Source organism: Hemitrygon akajei, chromosome 29 (genome assembly GCF_048418815.1).
Source record: "Hemitrygon akajei chromosome 29, sHemAka1.3, whole genome shotgun sequence".
Taxonomy (NCBI): domain Eukaryota; kingdom Metazoa; phylum Chordata; class Chondrichthyes; order Myliobatiformes; family Dasyatidae; genus Hemitrygon; species Hemitrygon akajei.
This window is the reverse complement of record NC_133152.1, coordinates 14,249,916-14,268,380: the sequence shown is the minus strand read 5'-3', so window position 1 is coordinate 14,268,380 and position 18,465 is coordinate 14,249,916. Positions and strand designations below refer to the sequence as shown.

At 39.8% G+C, this 18,465-nt stretch overlaps 1 protein-coding gene across 2 annotated transcripts in view; it reads right to left on the bottom strand.

The window, feature by feature from the left end:
* The window catches only part of cep104 (centrosomal protein 104), a 129,305-nt gene that overhangs the window by 67,780 nt on the left and 43,060 nt on the right, over nucleotides 1–18,465 (bottom strand). For both annotated transcript variants that reach the window (XM_073031715.1, XM_073031716.1), the window contains exons 13-16: nucleotides 15,779–15,952; nucleotides 10,581–10,757; nucleotides 5,986–6,192; nucleotides 5,587–5,703 (exon numbers count right to left, since the gene is read on the bottom strand). In XM_073031715.1, the coding sequence (XP_072887816.1) occupies nucleotides 5,587–5,703; nucleotides 5,986–6,192; nucleotides 10,581–10,757; nucleotides 15,779–15,952 (675 nt within the window). The remainder of the gene's footprint in view (nucleotides 1–5,586; nucleotides 5,704–5,985; nucleotides 6,193–10,580; nucleotides 10,758–15,778; nucleotides 15,953–18,465) is intronic.

The following is an 18,465-nucleotide window of genomic DNA, read 5'->3' as shown; positions in this document are numbered from 1 at the left end:
AGAGGCCTCTCAATCAACACCAAGAAGACAGAAAGCATGGTCATTTCCAGAAAGACAAACATCCCACAATGTGTGATCAAGATCGGAAACACAAACATCAAACACGACAACAAATTCGGATTTCTTGGCAGACAAATAACAAGTGATGGCAGGTGCGACACAGATATCAAATACAGAATAGCAATGGCAAAAGAAGCTTTCCAGAAAATGAAGACCATATTAACAAGACAGAAAGATGAGCATGTACACTAAAAACAGAATACTGCAGTGCTACATTTATTCTATCCTGACTTACAGAACTGAATGCTGGACCATCTCCCCAGCAATGGAAAAGAGACTAGAAACAGCTGAATTATGGCTCTACAGGAGAATGTTAAAAATATCACAGACTACACACACATCAAATGAAGAAGTTCTCAGAAGAGCCCAAGCAGTTAGATCACTCATACCAACAATAAGAGAAAGACAACTCAGATTCCTAGGACATATCATGCAGAAAGATGAACTAGAAAAACTCATACTCTCTGGAAAGATCGAGGGGAGCAAGCCTAGAGGAAGACCTCGGCTTATGTACATCAAAAGCCTAGCTAGGTGGCTACACATCGAGGAAATGTAAGTCATCCAAAGAAGAAGGGGTAGATCTGTATGGAAAACCATGGTCACCAACATCCGCATCGAATATGGTACCTAGACAGACATAAAATATCAGGTTTATTTTTTTTCTTCAGACACAGATGTCAGTTTACATAATGCTATGATGACCAGAGCACTGATTTACATAGTGCTCCACCTCCAAGGAACTCATCGTCAGCGTTAAATGTGTCTGAGCACATAACAATGCAGAATGAAGTGCACAGCTACACAGAAAGTGCAGTGCAGGTAAACAAAGTGCAAGATCCTGACAAGGTTAATTGTGAGGTCAAGAGTCCATCTCACTGTACTAGGGAACGATTAGTCTTATGACAACAGGGTAGAAACTGTCCTTGTAGTATATGCTTTCAGGCTTCTGTATCTTCTACTCAATGGGAGAGGGGAGACAGAGTGTCACTGGGGTGGGTGGGATCTTCCATAGATGCTGCCTGACCTGTTAACTGTTTCCAACATTTTGTGTTTATATGTATCAGTCATATAGCAATTATATTAACTTAGCCATTAAATTCAATCAAAGCTTTTATCGTTAGATTTTTAAAAAAAATCACATTATGCTTAAGTATTAAATTAGTATCATTATTAAAAAAACAATATCTATACAATATTCTAGAAATACCTGACCTGAGAAACAGAGTGAAGAATGAGAAGAAATTAATAAAATTGTTCAGCTACTGAGATGGTTTGAAAAGCATCTGTGTTTTGTCCAAAGTATTAAATAACATAATTCCATGACAAATTAAAAAGGGACATTTTCCACTAGCTTTAATTTCACTATTTGATTAGATACTCAGCAAAGTAAGGCATTGACCTAAAGTTTAATACATGGCATTTATTTTGTTCTAGATGCTGGACAGAAGTTTAGATATTGAAGTGACCTTAGTAACATGTATCAAACCATTGCATATCTGAAACATTGTACTGAATGTCTGTCAAGTTTGTATTTTGCATTATTCATCAAAAAAGTGCCAAACTCTCTATATATCAGGAAAGAAAAAAGACTTACACCACTTCAAGATGGAGTCTCAGGTGGCAAGACCTCTTGGCTGCAGCACAGCCTGGTATGGAAACACCAATGCACTTGATTCAAAATCAGGTTTAACATCACCGGCATATGTTGTGAAATTTGTCGTCTTTGCTGCAGCAGTACAATGCAATACATAACAAAGGGGGAAAAAACTGTAATTAAATACAAACCCCATTTCCAGAAAAGTTGAGATATTTTCCAAAATGCAATAAAAACAAAAATATGTGATATGTTAATTCACGTAAACCTTTATTTAACTGACAAAACTACAAAGAAAATATTTTCAATAGTTTTACTGACCAACTTAATTGTATTTTGTAAATATACACAAATTTAGAATTTGATGGCTGCAACACACTCAACAAAAGTTGGGACAGAGGCATGTTTACCATTGTGTTACATCATCTTTCCTTTTAATAACACTTTTTAATCATTTTGGAACTGAGGATACTAACAGTAGTAGATTTGCAATTGGAAATTTTGTCCATTCTTGCTTGATATAAGACTTCAGCTGCTCAACAGTCCGTGGTCTCTGTTGTCTGATTCTCCTCTTCATGATGCACCATACATTTTCAATAGGAGATAGATCTGGACTGGCTGCAGGCCAGTCAAGCACACACACTCTGTGTCTACAAAGCCATGCAGAAAGCCCGTGCAGAATGTGGTCTGGCATTGTCCTGCTGAAATAAGCATGGACGTCCCAGGAAGAGACGTCGCCTTGATGGCAACATATGTCTTTCTAAAATCCTAATATACGCCTCAGAGTCAATGGTACCTTCACATACATGCAACTCACCCATGCCGTAGGCACTGATGCACCCCCATACCATCACAGATGCTGGCTTTTGCACCTTTCGCTGATAACAATCAGGATGGTTGTTTTCATCTTTGGCACGGAAAACTCGACACCCGTTTTTTCTGAAAACTAGCTGAAATGTGGACTCATCTGATCACAGCACATGGTTCCACAGTCTTTCGATCCATCTGAGATGAGCTCGGGCCCAGAGAACTCGCCAGCGTTTCTGCATTGAGTTGATGTATGGCTTCCTCCTTGCGTAATACAGTTTCAAGTTGCATTTCTGGATGCAGCGACGGACTGTGTTAAGTGACATTGGTTTTCCGAAGTACTCTCGAGCCCAGGTGGCTATAATTGACACAGTAGCATGACGGTTTCTTAGGCAGTGTCGCCTGAGGGCTCGAAGATCATGCGCATTCAACAGTCGTTTCCGACCTTGCCCTTTACGCACTGAGATGTCTCTGAATTCTCTAAATCTTTTCACAATATTGTGTACTGTAGATGTTGAAAGACCTAAATTCTCTGCAATCTTGCGTTGGGAAATGGTCCTCTTGAACTGACTAACAATTCTCTCACGAATTTTGGCACAAAGGGTTGAGCCACAACCCATCCTTGCTTGCAAAGACTGAGCCTTTGATGGATGCTATTTTTATACCTAGTCATGATACCTCACCTGCTACCAATTAGCCTGCTTAATGTGGAGTCTTCCAAACTGGTGTTACTTGAATATTCTGTGCACTTTTCAATCTTATTTTAACTCTGTCCCAACTTTTGTTGAGTGTGTTACAGCCATCAAATTCTAAATTTGTGTATATTTACAAAATACAATTAAGTTGGTCAGTAAAACTATTGAAAATCTTTTCTTTGTACTTTTGTCAGTTAAATAAAGGTTCACGTGAATTAACATATCACAGATTTTTGTTTTTATTGCATTTTGGAAAATATCCCAACTTTTCTGGAAATGGGGTTTGTAGCTAAATTAAATAAGTAGTGCAAAAATAAAAGTAAAAATAAAGTAGAGAGTTAGTATTCATGGGTTCAATGTCCACTTATAAAACTGGATGGCAGAGGGGAAGAAGCTGTTCATGATTCGTTGAATGTGTGCCTTCAGGCTCCTGCATCTCCTTGCTGATGGTAGCAGTGAGAACAGGGCATTTCTTAGGTGATGGGTGTCCTTAATTACAGATGTCGCCTTTTGAGGCATTGCTCCTTGAAGATGTCTTGGATACTAAGGAGCTAGTGTCCATGATGGAGCTAAGTTTACAACTCTCTGCAGCTTATTTCAATCCTAAATGGAAAATCCTACAAAAAGTAGTGGATATGATCCAGTCCATCATGGTAAAGCTGTCTCCCCCTACCATTGAACACATTTACATGGAGCGCTGTTGCAGAAAAGCAGCATCCATCATCAGGGACCCCACCACCCAGGACATGCTCTCTTCTTGCTATTGTCATCAGGATAGTAGCACAGGAGCCTCATGATTCACACCACTGGGTTTGGGAGCAGTTATTACTCCACAACCAGTGGGGTCTTAAACCAGGTTTGATAATTTTTATGAACTTCGTTATCTCAATGTGCATAGATACTGGATATCACCAAAAAAAAATGACATGGAATGTGCAATAATTATGTATCCATATAGGCAGCAACAACTCCACCTTGATTATTCACATTACTGGGGCCTCACAAGGATGCATTCTCAACTCCCTTTTTAATTCCCTGTACATTCATGACTGCGTGACCAGATTCCACTCTAACTTCACTGACATATTGACAGATAACACCATTGTAGTGAACCATGTCCAACAATGAGTTGGAGTACAGGAAGGAGTAGAGAGCTTAGAGATAGTGTTATGATAACAACTTTCCCTTCAAAGTCAGAACAAAAGAGCTGGTCATTGCAAATGCAACTGTTTACATCAGTGGTGTTGAGTTTAAGACAAAAATTTCAAATTCTTAAAGGTAATGATCACCAGTAGCCTATCTTGCTCAACCATGGTGAATGGCACAATGAAGAAATACCAGTCCCTCTGCTTCCTCAGGAAGCTCAAGAAATTTGGCATGTCCTCTTTGACTCACCAAATTGTATTGATAAACTACAGCAAGCATCCGATTTGGACACTTTACAACTCAGTATGACAACAGATCTGCCCATGACTACAGGAAACCACAGAGAGTGGTGGACACTGCTTAGTACATATCAGAAACCAGCCTCCTCTCCACCGACTCTGCACACATTTCTCACTGGCTCAATAAAGCAGCCAGCATAACCGAAGAACCCATCTGCTCCAGATATTATCCCCCACCCCCAACGCTCCCCCCAAAATTCCCATCGGACAGAAGACACAAAAGCCTAAAAGCAGGTTCAAGGACAGCTTTTTTCATTGATATAAGACTACTGAATGTTCTCTAGTATGATAATATGGACTCAATCTCACAATCCTTGTCATTACGACCTTTCATTTTATTGTCTTCCTGCAATGCACTTTCTCAGTGACCACCACTTCATTCTGCACTCTTACTGATTTAGTTTGTACTAACTCAATGCACTGTTGTACTGAGTTGACCTGTATAAACAGTATGTAAGACAAGAATGAACTTTGGTACATTTTGACAATAATAAACCAATTTACTAATTAAACTCCTTATAGATCTGCATTCAGTATTGAGTACTATATTTTAGAAAGGACATTTTGCACAACATAACTGAAGAATGCAACAGGGTGGTAAGAACCACTTTTCACTGTCTATTGATTAAACAAGATTAGAGCTTGTCATTGATGTTATGGAACTATGGTGTGTAATAATACAGCAAACTGACAAACAAAACTTGGTGGGTAGCACAAAATAACCAAATTAACATCTGAGCCACATTACAAAATGAATTTCACTACTTTTGTCTGTTCACCTATCATCTCCAAGACAATTGTTTAAGCCCATTGGCCATGTGAAAAATTACAGAACAACATGGCAACTCATTTAGTCCATCATGTTTCTTATGGCTCCTTGAGCCATCTAATTAATCTTTCATTTGGATTTTAACCCCACTGCACATTTAGTTTATTACTTTCCTACCAACAGTTGTAAGTTGCACCTGAAATCACGTTTATACACCTTTTCAGTTTGGACTTCTGCCTGCATGTCTCTCAATGCTGCTAGCTGTTCCTGAAGAGCTCGAATTTCCTCCTTCTTCCGCCTCTCTGCGTCTTCAGCAGCTGCTTTTTTATGTGCCTATTAGAAACATACGACCAAATAAATCATTTAAAAACATTTGTATCTGCATGAGTGATCATTACTCACATGGCTTTCAATAATTTTTAGTATTATTTCCCCTTTCTTACGTTGTTTTTAATTAATTGTGATGCTTTCTTGACAAAGTCATATTTCATTTATATCATCCAATAAATATTTAATTTTCTTGAAAGCCAAACACTTTCTGTGAACTGGAAGGTGTTAAAAGATCAAATAAAACATCAGTTGACGGAAGCACACTTCCACCATTGCAGAACTTACTCGCTGTTCAGCTTCTGTTGGCTTCCCATCAATTTTTGCAAACCCATCAAAAAGTGATTTGTACAGCACATTTTTGCGAATACTTGCATCTTCAGGTGGAAGATAATGCAAAATTGCACTCCTGTGTTGTCGATACATGTCAAAAATAATCCGTATAGCTGTATCTCGGACTTCCGATGCTGAGTGTTCCAAAGCTTCTGCTGCAAACTTAGAGAAGTTTGAGAGATTATTCATTACCTCACTCAAGAGGAAATATATCTATAAATATTCAACTAGTTTCCCAGTAGGAGCTACAACAAAATCTTTCCTTCCACCAACAAGATGACCTGAAAGGTGTACTGAATTCACTCACAGATGGCACTTCCAATTATTGCCATTGGTTACAGAACATTTCTTCCCCTTATTCCAACTCTCAAACTCCTTGTACTCCAGTGTCAATTACAATCACATTGGGGAGCCTGGAGTCAGAGGCCAAACTGGACAAGAACAAACACAAAGTACACTGCAGATGCTGTGGTCAAATCAACACGTACAAACAAGCTGGATGAACTCAGCAAGTCAGGCAGCATCCATGGAAATGAGCAGTTAACGTATCAGGCCGAGATCCTTCGTCACGACTGAAGAAGGAGGGGGCAGGGGCCCTATAAAGAAGGTGGGGGGAGGGTGGAAGGTGCCAGGTGAAAAACCAATCAGAGGAAAGATCAAGGGGTAGGGGAGGGGAAGCAGGGAAGGGATAGGCAGGAGAGGTGAAGGAGGAATGTAAGGGGAAAACACTATGGGTAGTAGAAGGTAGAATCATGAGAGAGGTGATAGGCAGCTGAAAGAGGAGGCAGAATGAAACTGGGATGGGGGAAGGGAGAGGGAGGGAATTACCGGAAGTTGGAGAATTTGATGTTCATACCAAGGGACTGGAGTCTACCCAGACAGTATATGAGGTGTTGCTCCTCCAACCTGAGTTTGGTTTCCCGACGCAGATTGGGGTACTGCTTCGTCGAGCACCTCCACTCCGTCCACCACAACAAACAGGATCTCCCAGTTGCCATCCACTTCAACTCTACTTCACATTCCCATTCGGATATGTCCATACATGGCGTCCTCTACTGCCATGATGAGGCCAAACTCAGGTTGGAGAAGCAACACCTCATATACTGTCTGGGTAGTCTCCAGCCCCTTGGTATGAACATCGAATTCTCCAACTTCCAGTAATTCCCTCCCTCTCCATTCCCCATCCCACTTTCACTCTGCCTCCTGTTCCAACTGCCCATCACCTCTCTCATGATTCTGCCTTCTTCTACTACCCATAGTGTTTTCCCCTTACATTCCTCCTTCACCTCTCCTGCCTATCCCTTCCCTGATTTCCCTCCCCTACCCCTTGATCTTTCCTCTGATTGGTTTTTCACCTGGCACCTTCCACCCTCCCCCCACCTTCTTTATAGGGCTCCTGCCCCCTTCTTCTTCAGTCCTGACGAAGGGTCTTGGCCCGAAACATTGACTGCTCGTTTCCACGGATGCTGCCTGACCTGCTGAGTTCATCCAGCTTGTTTGTATGTGGACAAGAACAAACCAGATCTAATTCCCTCAAACAAGAATCTACAGACTCAGTCCTGCTGAAGGTTCTCAGGCTGAAACGTTGACTATACTTCCTTTTATAGATGCTGCCTGGCCTGTTGAGTTCCTCCAGCATTTTGTGTCCATCACTCTAATTCCCTCAAGACAGGTTTTAAATATTTTGCTTACAAAAAATCAGTGGCAACATCACCACCAGCAGTTTTTAATTCCAGTTTTAATTATTTGAATTTAAAAATAACAACTGACATGGCGAAATTAGAACTGTATCAATAACCCAATTCTTTGGAAACAAATCCAATAACTTAAGTCATTGAAGAGTCCCAGTCCAAAGACTTACTCTCATTAATTAGATGAATTTGATTAATTAATCAGAACTTTCCTGCAGCATTGTTGGCATGTGTCAAATTACAGTCTGCTACAGATGTTAACTTGATTCTTTCCTTGCATTACCACTAATATAATAACATATATTCCCTAAAAATCACCTTGAAAATTCTTGGAGAATCGTGGCAATCTTTTACTAGCTTAATCTTTCACTAAATGGCTGGCAGTTATCTTGAAAATCCTCAGCAGCAACAACGTGTAGGAGTTTCTATCTGCCATCACCCTTGATGGATCACAGACATACATGCTTCCCTATTGAACTGTGCTTCTGCCAGAGATTGGGATTTGAGCAACATCTCCTTGCCCAGCTGCAGATAATTAAGGTATCCAGACATAACAATCACTTTCAAACAGTTTTGCTACCTATATAAAACTTATGACTTATGCTAGAAGGGCTTGTACAAAGCTATTTTGATAGCTGCATTCCTGTTCTTAACATCCAAGCCAATACTGCACATTACTTAGTAAACACAAACTTATCACTTGCTCATCCACAGCTCTTCAATTAGTCTGCCAAATAGCTTGAGGGGAAAGAGTCAGGTCTAGCACAAGGTCTAGAGTTCCTTTTGGTGTGGTCAAGTTTCATTTATTGACCACAAATCTCTTGCAAGGAATAGTCCAACAATTTACTTTAAATTGTGTTTAACTAAATGAAAATACTGTTCCTTAAACATTATTAAAAGAGAGCAGGAGAGTGAGAGTGAATTAGATGGTTCATACAGATGAGATGAATTGCCTGCTTCGTTGACCTGACATTCTACGCATCTGGATCCCAAATAGCCTCAAACTTCATTCAAAACTTGGATGCACTTAAAACATGAAAAACACTTGCCCTTTTCTCTGTGAGAATATCCAATCCACATTTGTAATATGCCTTTGAGTTCTGAAATGGACTTTGAATGCCTCTGCTTAGATCAATTCAAGATAATGAATACAGCCCCTTTGCTATCCAGGAATGTTTTTCAACAACGATTAGTGCCCTTTTCACTTACATAATAAAAGCTAAACTCAGGACATCCTCCTCCTGCCAGTGTTAGTTAGCTCACCAGTGGTGACTGAAATGTCTGCACCTAAACTGAATTTTGACTTGCCCACCAATATTATAATTCCTGCTGTTTAACACTCGAGCCAAAATCCATCCCAACTTGCATGCTGAAAATGTTATATTACTATCTTTCACCAACCTCTTTCCTTTTTTCACCACAATTCATTCTCAGTGTTATTAGCTCTTTAAATACAAAACAGAAATTATGAACTAGATTAAAAATACAGAACTGCATTCTTTGGTTTATTCATGCAATACTAGTTACAAAGGTTTTATAATCCAGGTAGCCTCACAACAAAATCTCATATGGAGATAGCTAGCAAGTTTTCAGTATTCTATATAGCCTTTTGTCCATAAAGCACTCAGTAAATATCCAAGAATTTAATGTTTATTCCATCTTGAAGCAATGGCAATGAAGTCTTCCAGGATTCAACATCCCAAGAAAGGTAGACATATTTCTCCTGCCCTCTGCCAGTTACTTCTCTTGGATTAGGAGGTTTGTGGTAGCTGTCTCACCGCAACTCTACTTCCAGATGCAGAGAGCAAATTGACAACTACAAGAAACTCAGCCAGGCTTAAATCCCACATCTAGAATGTCTCTATTATCTTTCAGTTAAAATCTTTAACGATTAGAATAATTTGCAACTTTTGGAAAGAGCTACAAACATAAAAACCAAGACACTTACACATTCAAATTTAGGATATTGAAGACAAAAGAAAAAGCCTTCTTTCTGGTCAACAAGCTCCAATTCAGTTGAATGGGCAAACAGCTGTACAAAATTATGCGGAGTACAGATAAGGTCTTTTTCCACTGAGGTTGGGTGAGACTAGAACTAGAGAATTTAAATTAAGGGTGAAATATTTAAGGGGAAACCTGAGGAGGAACTCTGTCACACATAAGTTGGTGTGAGTGTGTTCAACTGCCAGCTGAAGCAAGGGGATATGGATTCGATTGTAACATTTAAGTTTGAATAAATACATGGATGGAAGAGGTATGGAGGGCTGCAGTCCAGGTACTGGCAATTCAACAAGGCAGAGTAATAAGTTTGGCATGGACTTGAGGGCCCTCTTCTGCACTGTATGACTCTGTTGGTCTCTGCACAGGGGGAAAAAGAACTGCCCTTTGATTAGTATACAGAAGCACTAAATAGAAAGCAAGAAATGGATCCTGCTTGACAATGGACTATTCAATCTTTTTAAAATTAGGAAATTAAATCTGTTTCCATTTGCAAACAAGGGGCTAAAAGGTAATGCACCATTTTACCATAGGGTGTTAACATTGTTTTATTAAACTGTAAAAAATTTCCTGAACACTAGTTCAAGATTTGCTGCACTATTACTTGTCAAGTAATTTATACTAAATGGGTTGTAAATAATAAATTCAGATGACAATTATATGAAAAACATTTAAAATAAATTCCAACTCTCCACAGGTTGATATGGATAGAAATCTTTTATTCCATGCCAGAGTTGGTGGGAAAATAGGAGAGAGAAAAGAGGCCTACTTTTAATTAGGTATCCTTCTTGGATTTAATAATTGTGCAAAAATGCTCACAGATTCCCGAGAATTTGACTGTCACTGCAGGGTTTCACTTACCTTCATGACATTGTCTACATTGAAGCCACTATTATCTGTGCCCAACTCCTTCAGTAAACGCTCCACCAATTCAATCTGATTTATTACCAAGCGGACTGGAACTTGTGGTTTCAGAGGCTGCATTAACTGGGGTGGGATAATATGAAGTGGTCGTACTTCTTTCAGCAGTGCCATTTCCTGTGAAGCAGAACATGTTTTTTCCCAATATTGTTGCTTACTTTCATAAATAGTTTAAATGATGCTTCAAAGCTGTCTTATCAAGAGGACAGCACATTTGGTCTCTTATTACATAAGCTGGCATTAATAAATCAGAAACAGAAAATAATATTTTTACAGTTACGGGTTTTTTATAATATTAGTACTGCTCAACTATACTTTGTATCTAGCACCATCGTTTCACCACTGAAAATGTACACACTTGCTATTTCTAAATCATAACATGAAATGACATTTTTCATGAAGGTAAGGATTTCTCAGTTCCACAGGACCAAATAACTAATAGCTCTTGGACCTATTCTTAGCCTTTTTTAAAATTAAATTATATAAGTTTGGCAATAACATCTCCTCCACAAACAGTATAGCTACACCACAAGGCTGTGTGCTTAGCCACCTACTCTACTTGCTTTATACCTATGATTGTGTGACTAAGTACTACTCCAATGCCATATTTAAGTTTGCTGACAACACCACCGTTAATGGCCAAATCAAAGGTGGTGACAAATCAGTTGGTATAGGAGAGACTGAAAATCTGGATGAATGGAGGCACAACAACAACCTCTCACTCATCATCAGCAAAACTAAAGAACTGATTATTGACTACAGGAGGAAGAAGCTGGAAGTTCATAAGCCAGTTCTCATTTGGACATCGGAGGCAACTTTAAATTTTTTGTCATTATCACGACAGAGGATCTGTACTGGGACCAGCAGAAAGTACCATGGCAAGGCATGAAGGCACCTCTACTTTCTAAGAAATGTGCGCAGATTTGCTATGTCATCTAGAACTTTGACAAGCTTCTACAGCACAGTGGAGAGTATCCTGACTGGTTGCAAACAGCCAGGTATGAAAACACCAATGCCCAAGAACATAAAACTCAAAAAAAGTGGTGGATACAGCCCAGTCCATCACAAGTAAAACCTTCCCCATCATTGAGCACATCTACAAATGCTGCCACAAGTAAGCAACATACATCATTAAGGATCCCTACCATCCAGGCCATAATTTCTTCTCGCTGCTACCATAGAACATATGGAAAACACAGAACATAGAAGATGTCATTATTTCCTTTGGCAGCATGGGAGTGGTACATTACCAATTTATGTTGGTACGATATAACAAACTCGTATATGGAAGGCTAGGGCTCAGCTATGGGTCAATGGGACTAGGTTGAGTAATAGTTTAGCGTGAGCAAGATGAGCTGAAGGCCTGTTTCTATGCTGAGGTGCTCTATGATTCTAAACGTCGTCATACTTCACAGCAACAGGCCTTGCAACATACTGAGTTCACACCAGCTATCAAGTGCATATTTAAACTAACACCATTTTCTTCTTCCTACATTCTCATTAATTTAGAATTGGGATAATTTACAATGCCTACCAACCCACACTTCCTTGGAATCGTGAGGAAACATCTGGAAGATATTTGTATGATCACAAGGGCAATCTGCACCATAAAGTGCACCATGTTGCAGGCCAGTTTTGAAATCACATCACTGGAGATGCTCTACTAGCTACACAACTATGCCATCCTAACTGATGTTAATGTGATTCAGATAGCACCAAAGTTAAGAGTTTTCCTATAATCTCTTTTACAAAAAACAGGCAGAATAAGAGTACTGCTAAAATCCTCAAATCCTCCAGTCAAATGTGTCAAATGGCTCTTGCCACACCTCCTGTCCTGACGCCATGACCTTTTCAATCTGGCCCAGTACTTAAATTGCCCAAACATCGGTCACTTCTCATTCTCGAACTGCTCTGGGGCCTGAACCCCACTGCCACAATTCAGCCCAGCATTTAAATTGATCTCACATCAAGACTTCCTTCACTCTTTGGGATGCCATGACTCTACCTTGACACTGCTTCAACCCCACCCCAACTTTGCATGCTTCGACCATGCCTTATCGGCACCATTGTCATCGCTTTCCTTGACCATTTCTTGCTTGCACCTCTGCTTGCTTCTCAACTGTTAGAGCTGATCTTATTAATAAAGTGTTATTAGTAAGGTATTTAATAGTTTTCTTTGCTGTCAATAAGTAGTCGCTGGGCATCACCAGCAACATCTTAAACCAGGATCACAGTTCTGGTCCTTTTTAAGATTTATCAATTACTATAACAAGTTCTTGTCAAACCTGGCTACTGTACTCCACCCCATGAACCCTTTCCTACAGATCAAGAAGAAATGACAATGGACTAAACAATGTGAGGTGGCTTTACAAAAGGTAAAGGAAATAACTGAAAAATTTACAAAAAAGGGCACACTACTTGAAATATTCTCCCTGATGCAAATCTAAACTCTCCCTATTACAGGACAGATCATCCAAAGAGAAACCAGAAAAGACTCCACACCATCTCAGGTCTACATGGCCACTCAAAATGGCTGGAATGAGCATCAGAAATTCCAGTTTCTCCATTTGTACTAGCACCAGGATGAACTTGCCCTTGATGGAGGTTGCTTTCTGTAGGGATTGAGAGCTGTAGTCCATCCAAGCTGAGAGTTAAAAGTGTTAGAGGAACTACATGCTGGTCTTTGAGGCACTATCAAAATGTAAGGGTTTGCTCTAAGCTGTGTCTCATGGCCTGGGATAGATCAGCATATTGAGCAGCTTGCCACGTCCTGTTTGGGATACCAATGTGCCCAGATGCCAAGAGCAGCACCTCTGCATCATTGGGAATAGCCTCCATTTCCCTGGCAAAGTCAACTGTTGGAGAAGAAAGGTGTCCAGAGTTGTCAGAACACTTTGTACCGTCCCATAGTCAACTCCTTCAACCTCCATGGAGGAGGCCCCAAAACCTGAGACTGTTTTACAGCCACAAGCCTCATCTGCCAAGCAGAATGAACCAACCCCCCCACCAATTTATAGTAACTGTACTATGTAGCATAAACATGTGTATTTTATTTATAAACAAAATACACACATTGACTAAAGAGCAATAATTACATATTTGAGTTGAGATGCATTATATATTGAGATTTTCCCGCTCTCCTGCTTTTCTTTCAATTAGTTTTGGAGTTACAAAACATAACAAGAGAGTCCCAATAGTGTAGCAAAAGAGAGACCATCGTTGCTGATTCTACAGCTACTGGTGAATTGCTAATAATATAAATATAAAACCAGGTGGACAAAAGGCATGCAGGAGATCAATTTCAGCAAGTGCATCAACGACTGACAACACCTCAAAGAGGATGCAAGTCAACAGATTGCCAATTTGAGATTTTCTCGTATCTACAATTATTACTGCCATTGTTATTTGGGTAGTAGCATGAGCAGGAGAGAGAACAGTGCAGGTTTGGGAGAAAACAATAAATGAAAAAGGAGATGAGACTTCTGAAATAGTTTCCCCCCCAAAAAGAGTAATGATAGGATAGTAAAAGGACGTGGTAGGGCATAAAAAGAGAACTGCTAATATTAATCAACATGATTACCAGCAAGTTTTGTGAAGTGGGGGGGGGGGGGGGGGGTGGGTGTGGACCTGGTGTGGGGAAGCACTCAGAAGGTGAATCTCATATATGATACAGAGGGGAAGATAGCAAAACTACAGAAAGATGCCATATCTGGACATGGGGAAGAAAGAACGTTAGAAAGGTCTGGATAATGAAATAGAAGTACAGGGAGCAAGAGAAGAAGCTGAACTGATGTCATTAATTTTACCTATAATGTATATAGAGTAAGATTTACACAGCATAGAAGGCTCTTATCTAGGGTAGCCTCACTTACTGACTAGTAATCTATGCCCTTCCTGAGGTCATAAACCTCTTTTGCTCCAGGTCAAATAACCACAGCCTATCCTGTCTCTCCTATAATCAAGCTGTCCAGACCCAGCAACGTTTGTGGATCTTCCCTGCACCCCCTCCAGCTTAATTACATCCTTTTTATAGTTTGCCGACTGGAAATATACTCAGTACTCCAAGTGTGGTCCAAAGTCTTAAATAGCTGCAAGATGACATCCTAACTCCTGAGCTCAATGCTCCAGCCAATGACGAAAATCTAATTCTTCTTCATGAACTGTCTACCTGTGTTGCCACCTCCAAAAACAATGCAAGTTCCCCTAGGTTTCTCCGTACAACAGTAGCACTGAAGATTGGGCCAGACACTATACCCACCCTGGTTTAATTTCCTAAAATGCAACACTTAACTCATACAAAAGTCAAATTCCATCTGCCAATCTTTGCCTACTTTTCCAGTTGATCTACCGCCTATTGTAATGTTAAATGAGTGCCAAGCTACATGCAAGGGAAAGCAAGTGCAAGAATTAGAACCCCTATTCCAATTCTCATACTTAATACAACTTTGCACAAGGACCATTCTCAGAATCAGGTTTAATATTACTGGCACATAATCTGTTGTTTTGTGGCTACAGTACATTGAAATACGTAATAACAACCACAAATTACAATAGATTATATATTTTTTTAAACAAGGTGTATAAGTAAGGGGAAAATATTGAGTTAGTGTTCATGGGTTCATTGCCCATTCATAAATCAGACAGCGGAGGGGAAGAAGCCGTTCCTGAAACATTGAGTGTCTCTCTTCAGGCTCCTGTACCACTCCTCAATAGTAACAATGCGAGGAGGACATGTCCTGGGTGATGGAGGTCCTTAGTGATGGATGCCGCCTCTTTGCTATAGCCAAGGTCTTCATTCTCCCTCAGAATCCAATGCACAAATAGTCAGAGCTGTCCATCAACTTGAGCAGAAAATCTTATTTCTGTGCACATACCATCTTCAGCAATATAGCTTTTGACTGGAACAAGCTAATTCAGTTATCTTCCACAAATGTATGATTCATACTTGTTAATTGCTTTGAAACATGAAAAAAAACTTAAAATTCCTCCAAAACTAATAATCTCAGTAATAAAAACTAATAATTCCAGTGATAACACAATTCTCTGGCTGGTTTCTTAATATGGCAACGTGCTATTTCTCTAAAGGTGTCACTCTATGGTAGTTAAGACACGAGTATAACATGGACTCAAATGCTTACTTGTATGAAATTCATTGCAGCCACTCGAAGGTGTGTTGTCGCATCTCCAGTCTTGCTGAGGAGGATGGGTAATGTTTTTTCAACACAGTGTGCAATTTCCACTTTGCCAAGTTTGTGTTTAGGAGCATACTGTGTTATCAGCATTTTTAGCAACTTCAGAGAGGCTTGGAAAACCTAAGAAACGATATTAATAAAAATAACAAAGATTCTTACACTGACAGCAAAAAATTTTTTCTCAATTTCAGAATAAATGATCTAAAATGTGATCAGATCTTCACATTGTCCTAAAGCTAGATAAAGAAAACCCAATTAGATAAATAACACAAAAAATTACACTTGTTCATTTATTTATTTAGAAAAATGATCCAATATTACATGTATTTGTTGGAAAAAGTATGTGAACCTCTGAGTAATATCTTCTGCAAAAGCTATTTGGAATCAGGTGTTCCAATCAATGAGATGAGATTGGAGGTGTGGGTTGTGGATGCCCTACCCTATTAAAAAAAGACACAAAGTCGGGTTACTGACAGAGCCTGCCCTTCTCAAGAAAGATCCGTTTACGTGCACAATGCCTCGATCTAAACAACTTTCAGAGGACCTTAGAAAAAGAATTGTAGGGATGCATTAAGCTGGAAAAGGCTACAAAAGCATGTCTAAAGGCAGGACTGTTCATCAGTACACAGTAAGAGAAATTATTTACAAATCGAGGAAACTCAGTACTGTTGCCACTCTCTCTAGGAATGGAGATCCTGCAAAGATCACACCATGAGCGCTACGTGCAATGCTGAAGGAGGTGAAAAAGAACCCAAAGGTAACAACAAAGGCCTGCAGAAACCTCTATAACTTGCTAAAGTCTCTGTTCATTTGTCCACTATAAGAAAAATATTGAACAAGAATGGTGTTCATGGAAGGACACCACCAAGGAAATCACTGCTTTCCAAAAAGAAAACATTGCTGCACATCTCAATTTGCAAAAAACCGGCTGGATGTTCCACAATTCTGGGACAATGTTCCACGGACAGATGAGACAAAAGTTGAACTTTTTTGGCAGAAATGCACATTGCTATGTTTGGAAGAAAGGGGACACTGCACACCAACATGAAAACATCATCCCAACTGTTAAGCACGGTGGAAGGAACATCGCGGTTTGGGGCTACTTTGCTGCCTTAGGACCTGAACACAGGTTGCAATTGTTGAGAGAACAATGAATTTAAAATTGTATGAAGACATCTTACAGGAGCATATCAGGGCAGCAGTCTGTCACCTGAAGCTTAAAAGGAGTTGAATAATGCAACAAGACAATTACCAAAAGACAGGAGCAAATCAACAAAAAAATTGTTTAAAAAGAAAATTTATATTTTGGAATAGCTGAGTTAAAATCCAGACCTTAACCCTATAGAAATGTTGCGGAAGGACCTGAAACAAGCAGTTCATGCAAGGAAGGCCATCGACATTCCAGAGATGAAGCAGCTTTGTAAGGAGAAATAGCCTAAAATTCCTCCAAGCCGATTTGCAGAACTGATCAAAAGTTACCAGAAACGTTGTGTTACGAATGTGAAGCAACTCTGAGGGGCCGAAGGGTACAAAGTCGCCCCCTCCTTTTTGAGAATCGCAAGATCGCTATTATTTCGGGTCTGAGACCCAGGAAATGAGAGAGAGACATCCAGAATACACAAGGTTTGGAATGTGTCCTGACATCAGCGGAACGGAACCACTGATAAAATGCCATTGTCTCTTGGAGACGGAATTGTGTATTGAGTACTGTACTATTCATTGAAACCCCTCAGGGGACAACCAGAGTGGTCTGGTTGAGGGATTGCATCATCCCAACCTGATTGACATGAGATCCCGTGAGTAAGGATAAAAGAGGGGTCTGGGGAACAACCCCTTTAGACGCACCAGGAGAAACGCTAGAAATCCTGTGATAGCGTTTTATAGCGAAAGCCGGTGAGAGCTCGTGTGCGTCCTCCCTTGCCGGGGTGGCGGGCTCATCACGGAAGAACGGTTTAGCTAAAGGAGAGGTCACACTTGAACGGCCACGAGACACCTGACGGATCGAAATCATCAAGGAAAGCCGGCAAGTTTTTCTCTCTCTCTCTCTCTCTCCAATTGCAACCCAGCGAAAACCAAAAGACGGCAACTTGTGGAACTGCAGTGAACTTTATATTTCCATCGGACAATACATTATCCCCTAGACAACGATAGAGCTTATTTCTTATTGATTATTATTATACCCGCACTTTTAGATTTAGTATTGACGACATATATTATCTGTATATTTGCATTGATATTATTTTTGTGTATTTTTACTAATAAATACTGTTAAAAATAGTATCATCAGACTTCAACGGACGTCTCTATCTTTGCTGGTAAGTGACCCAGTTACGGGGTACGTAACAGTTGGTTGAAGTTATTACTGTACAAAGGGATCACACAAGTTACTGAGAGCAGTGGTTCACATACTTTTTCCAACAAATACATGTAATATTGGATCATTTTTCTCAATAAATAAATGAACAACTAAAAGGTTTTTTTGTGTTATATATTCAACTGAGTTCTGTATATCTGGTTTTAGGACTTATATGAAGATCTGATCATATATTAAGTCATATTTACACAGAAATAGAGAAAATTCTACAGGGTTTACAAACTTTCCAGCACCACTGTATTTAAGATCCACCATAAAA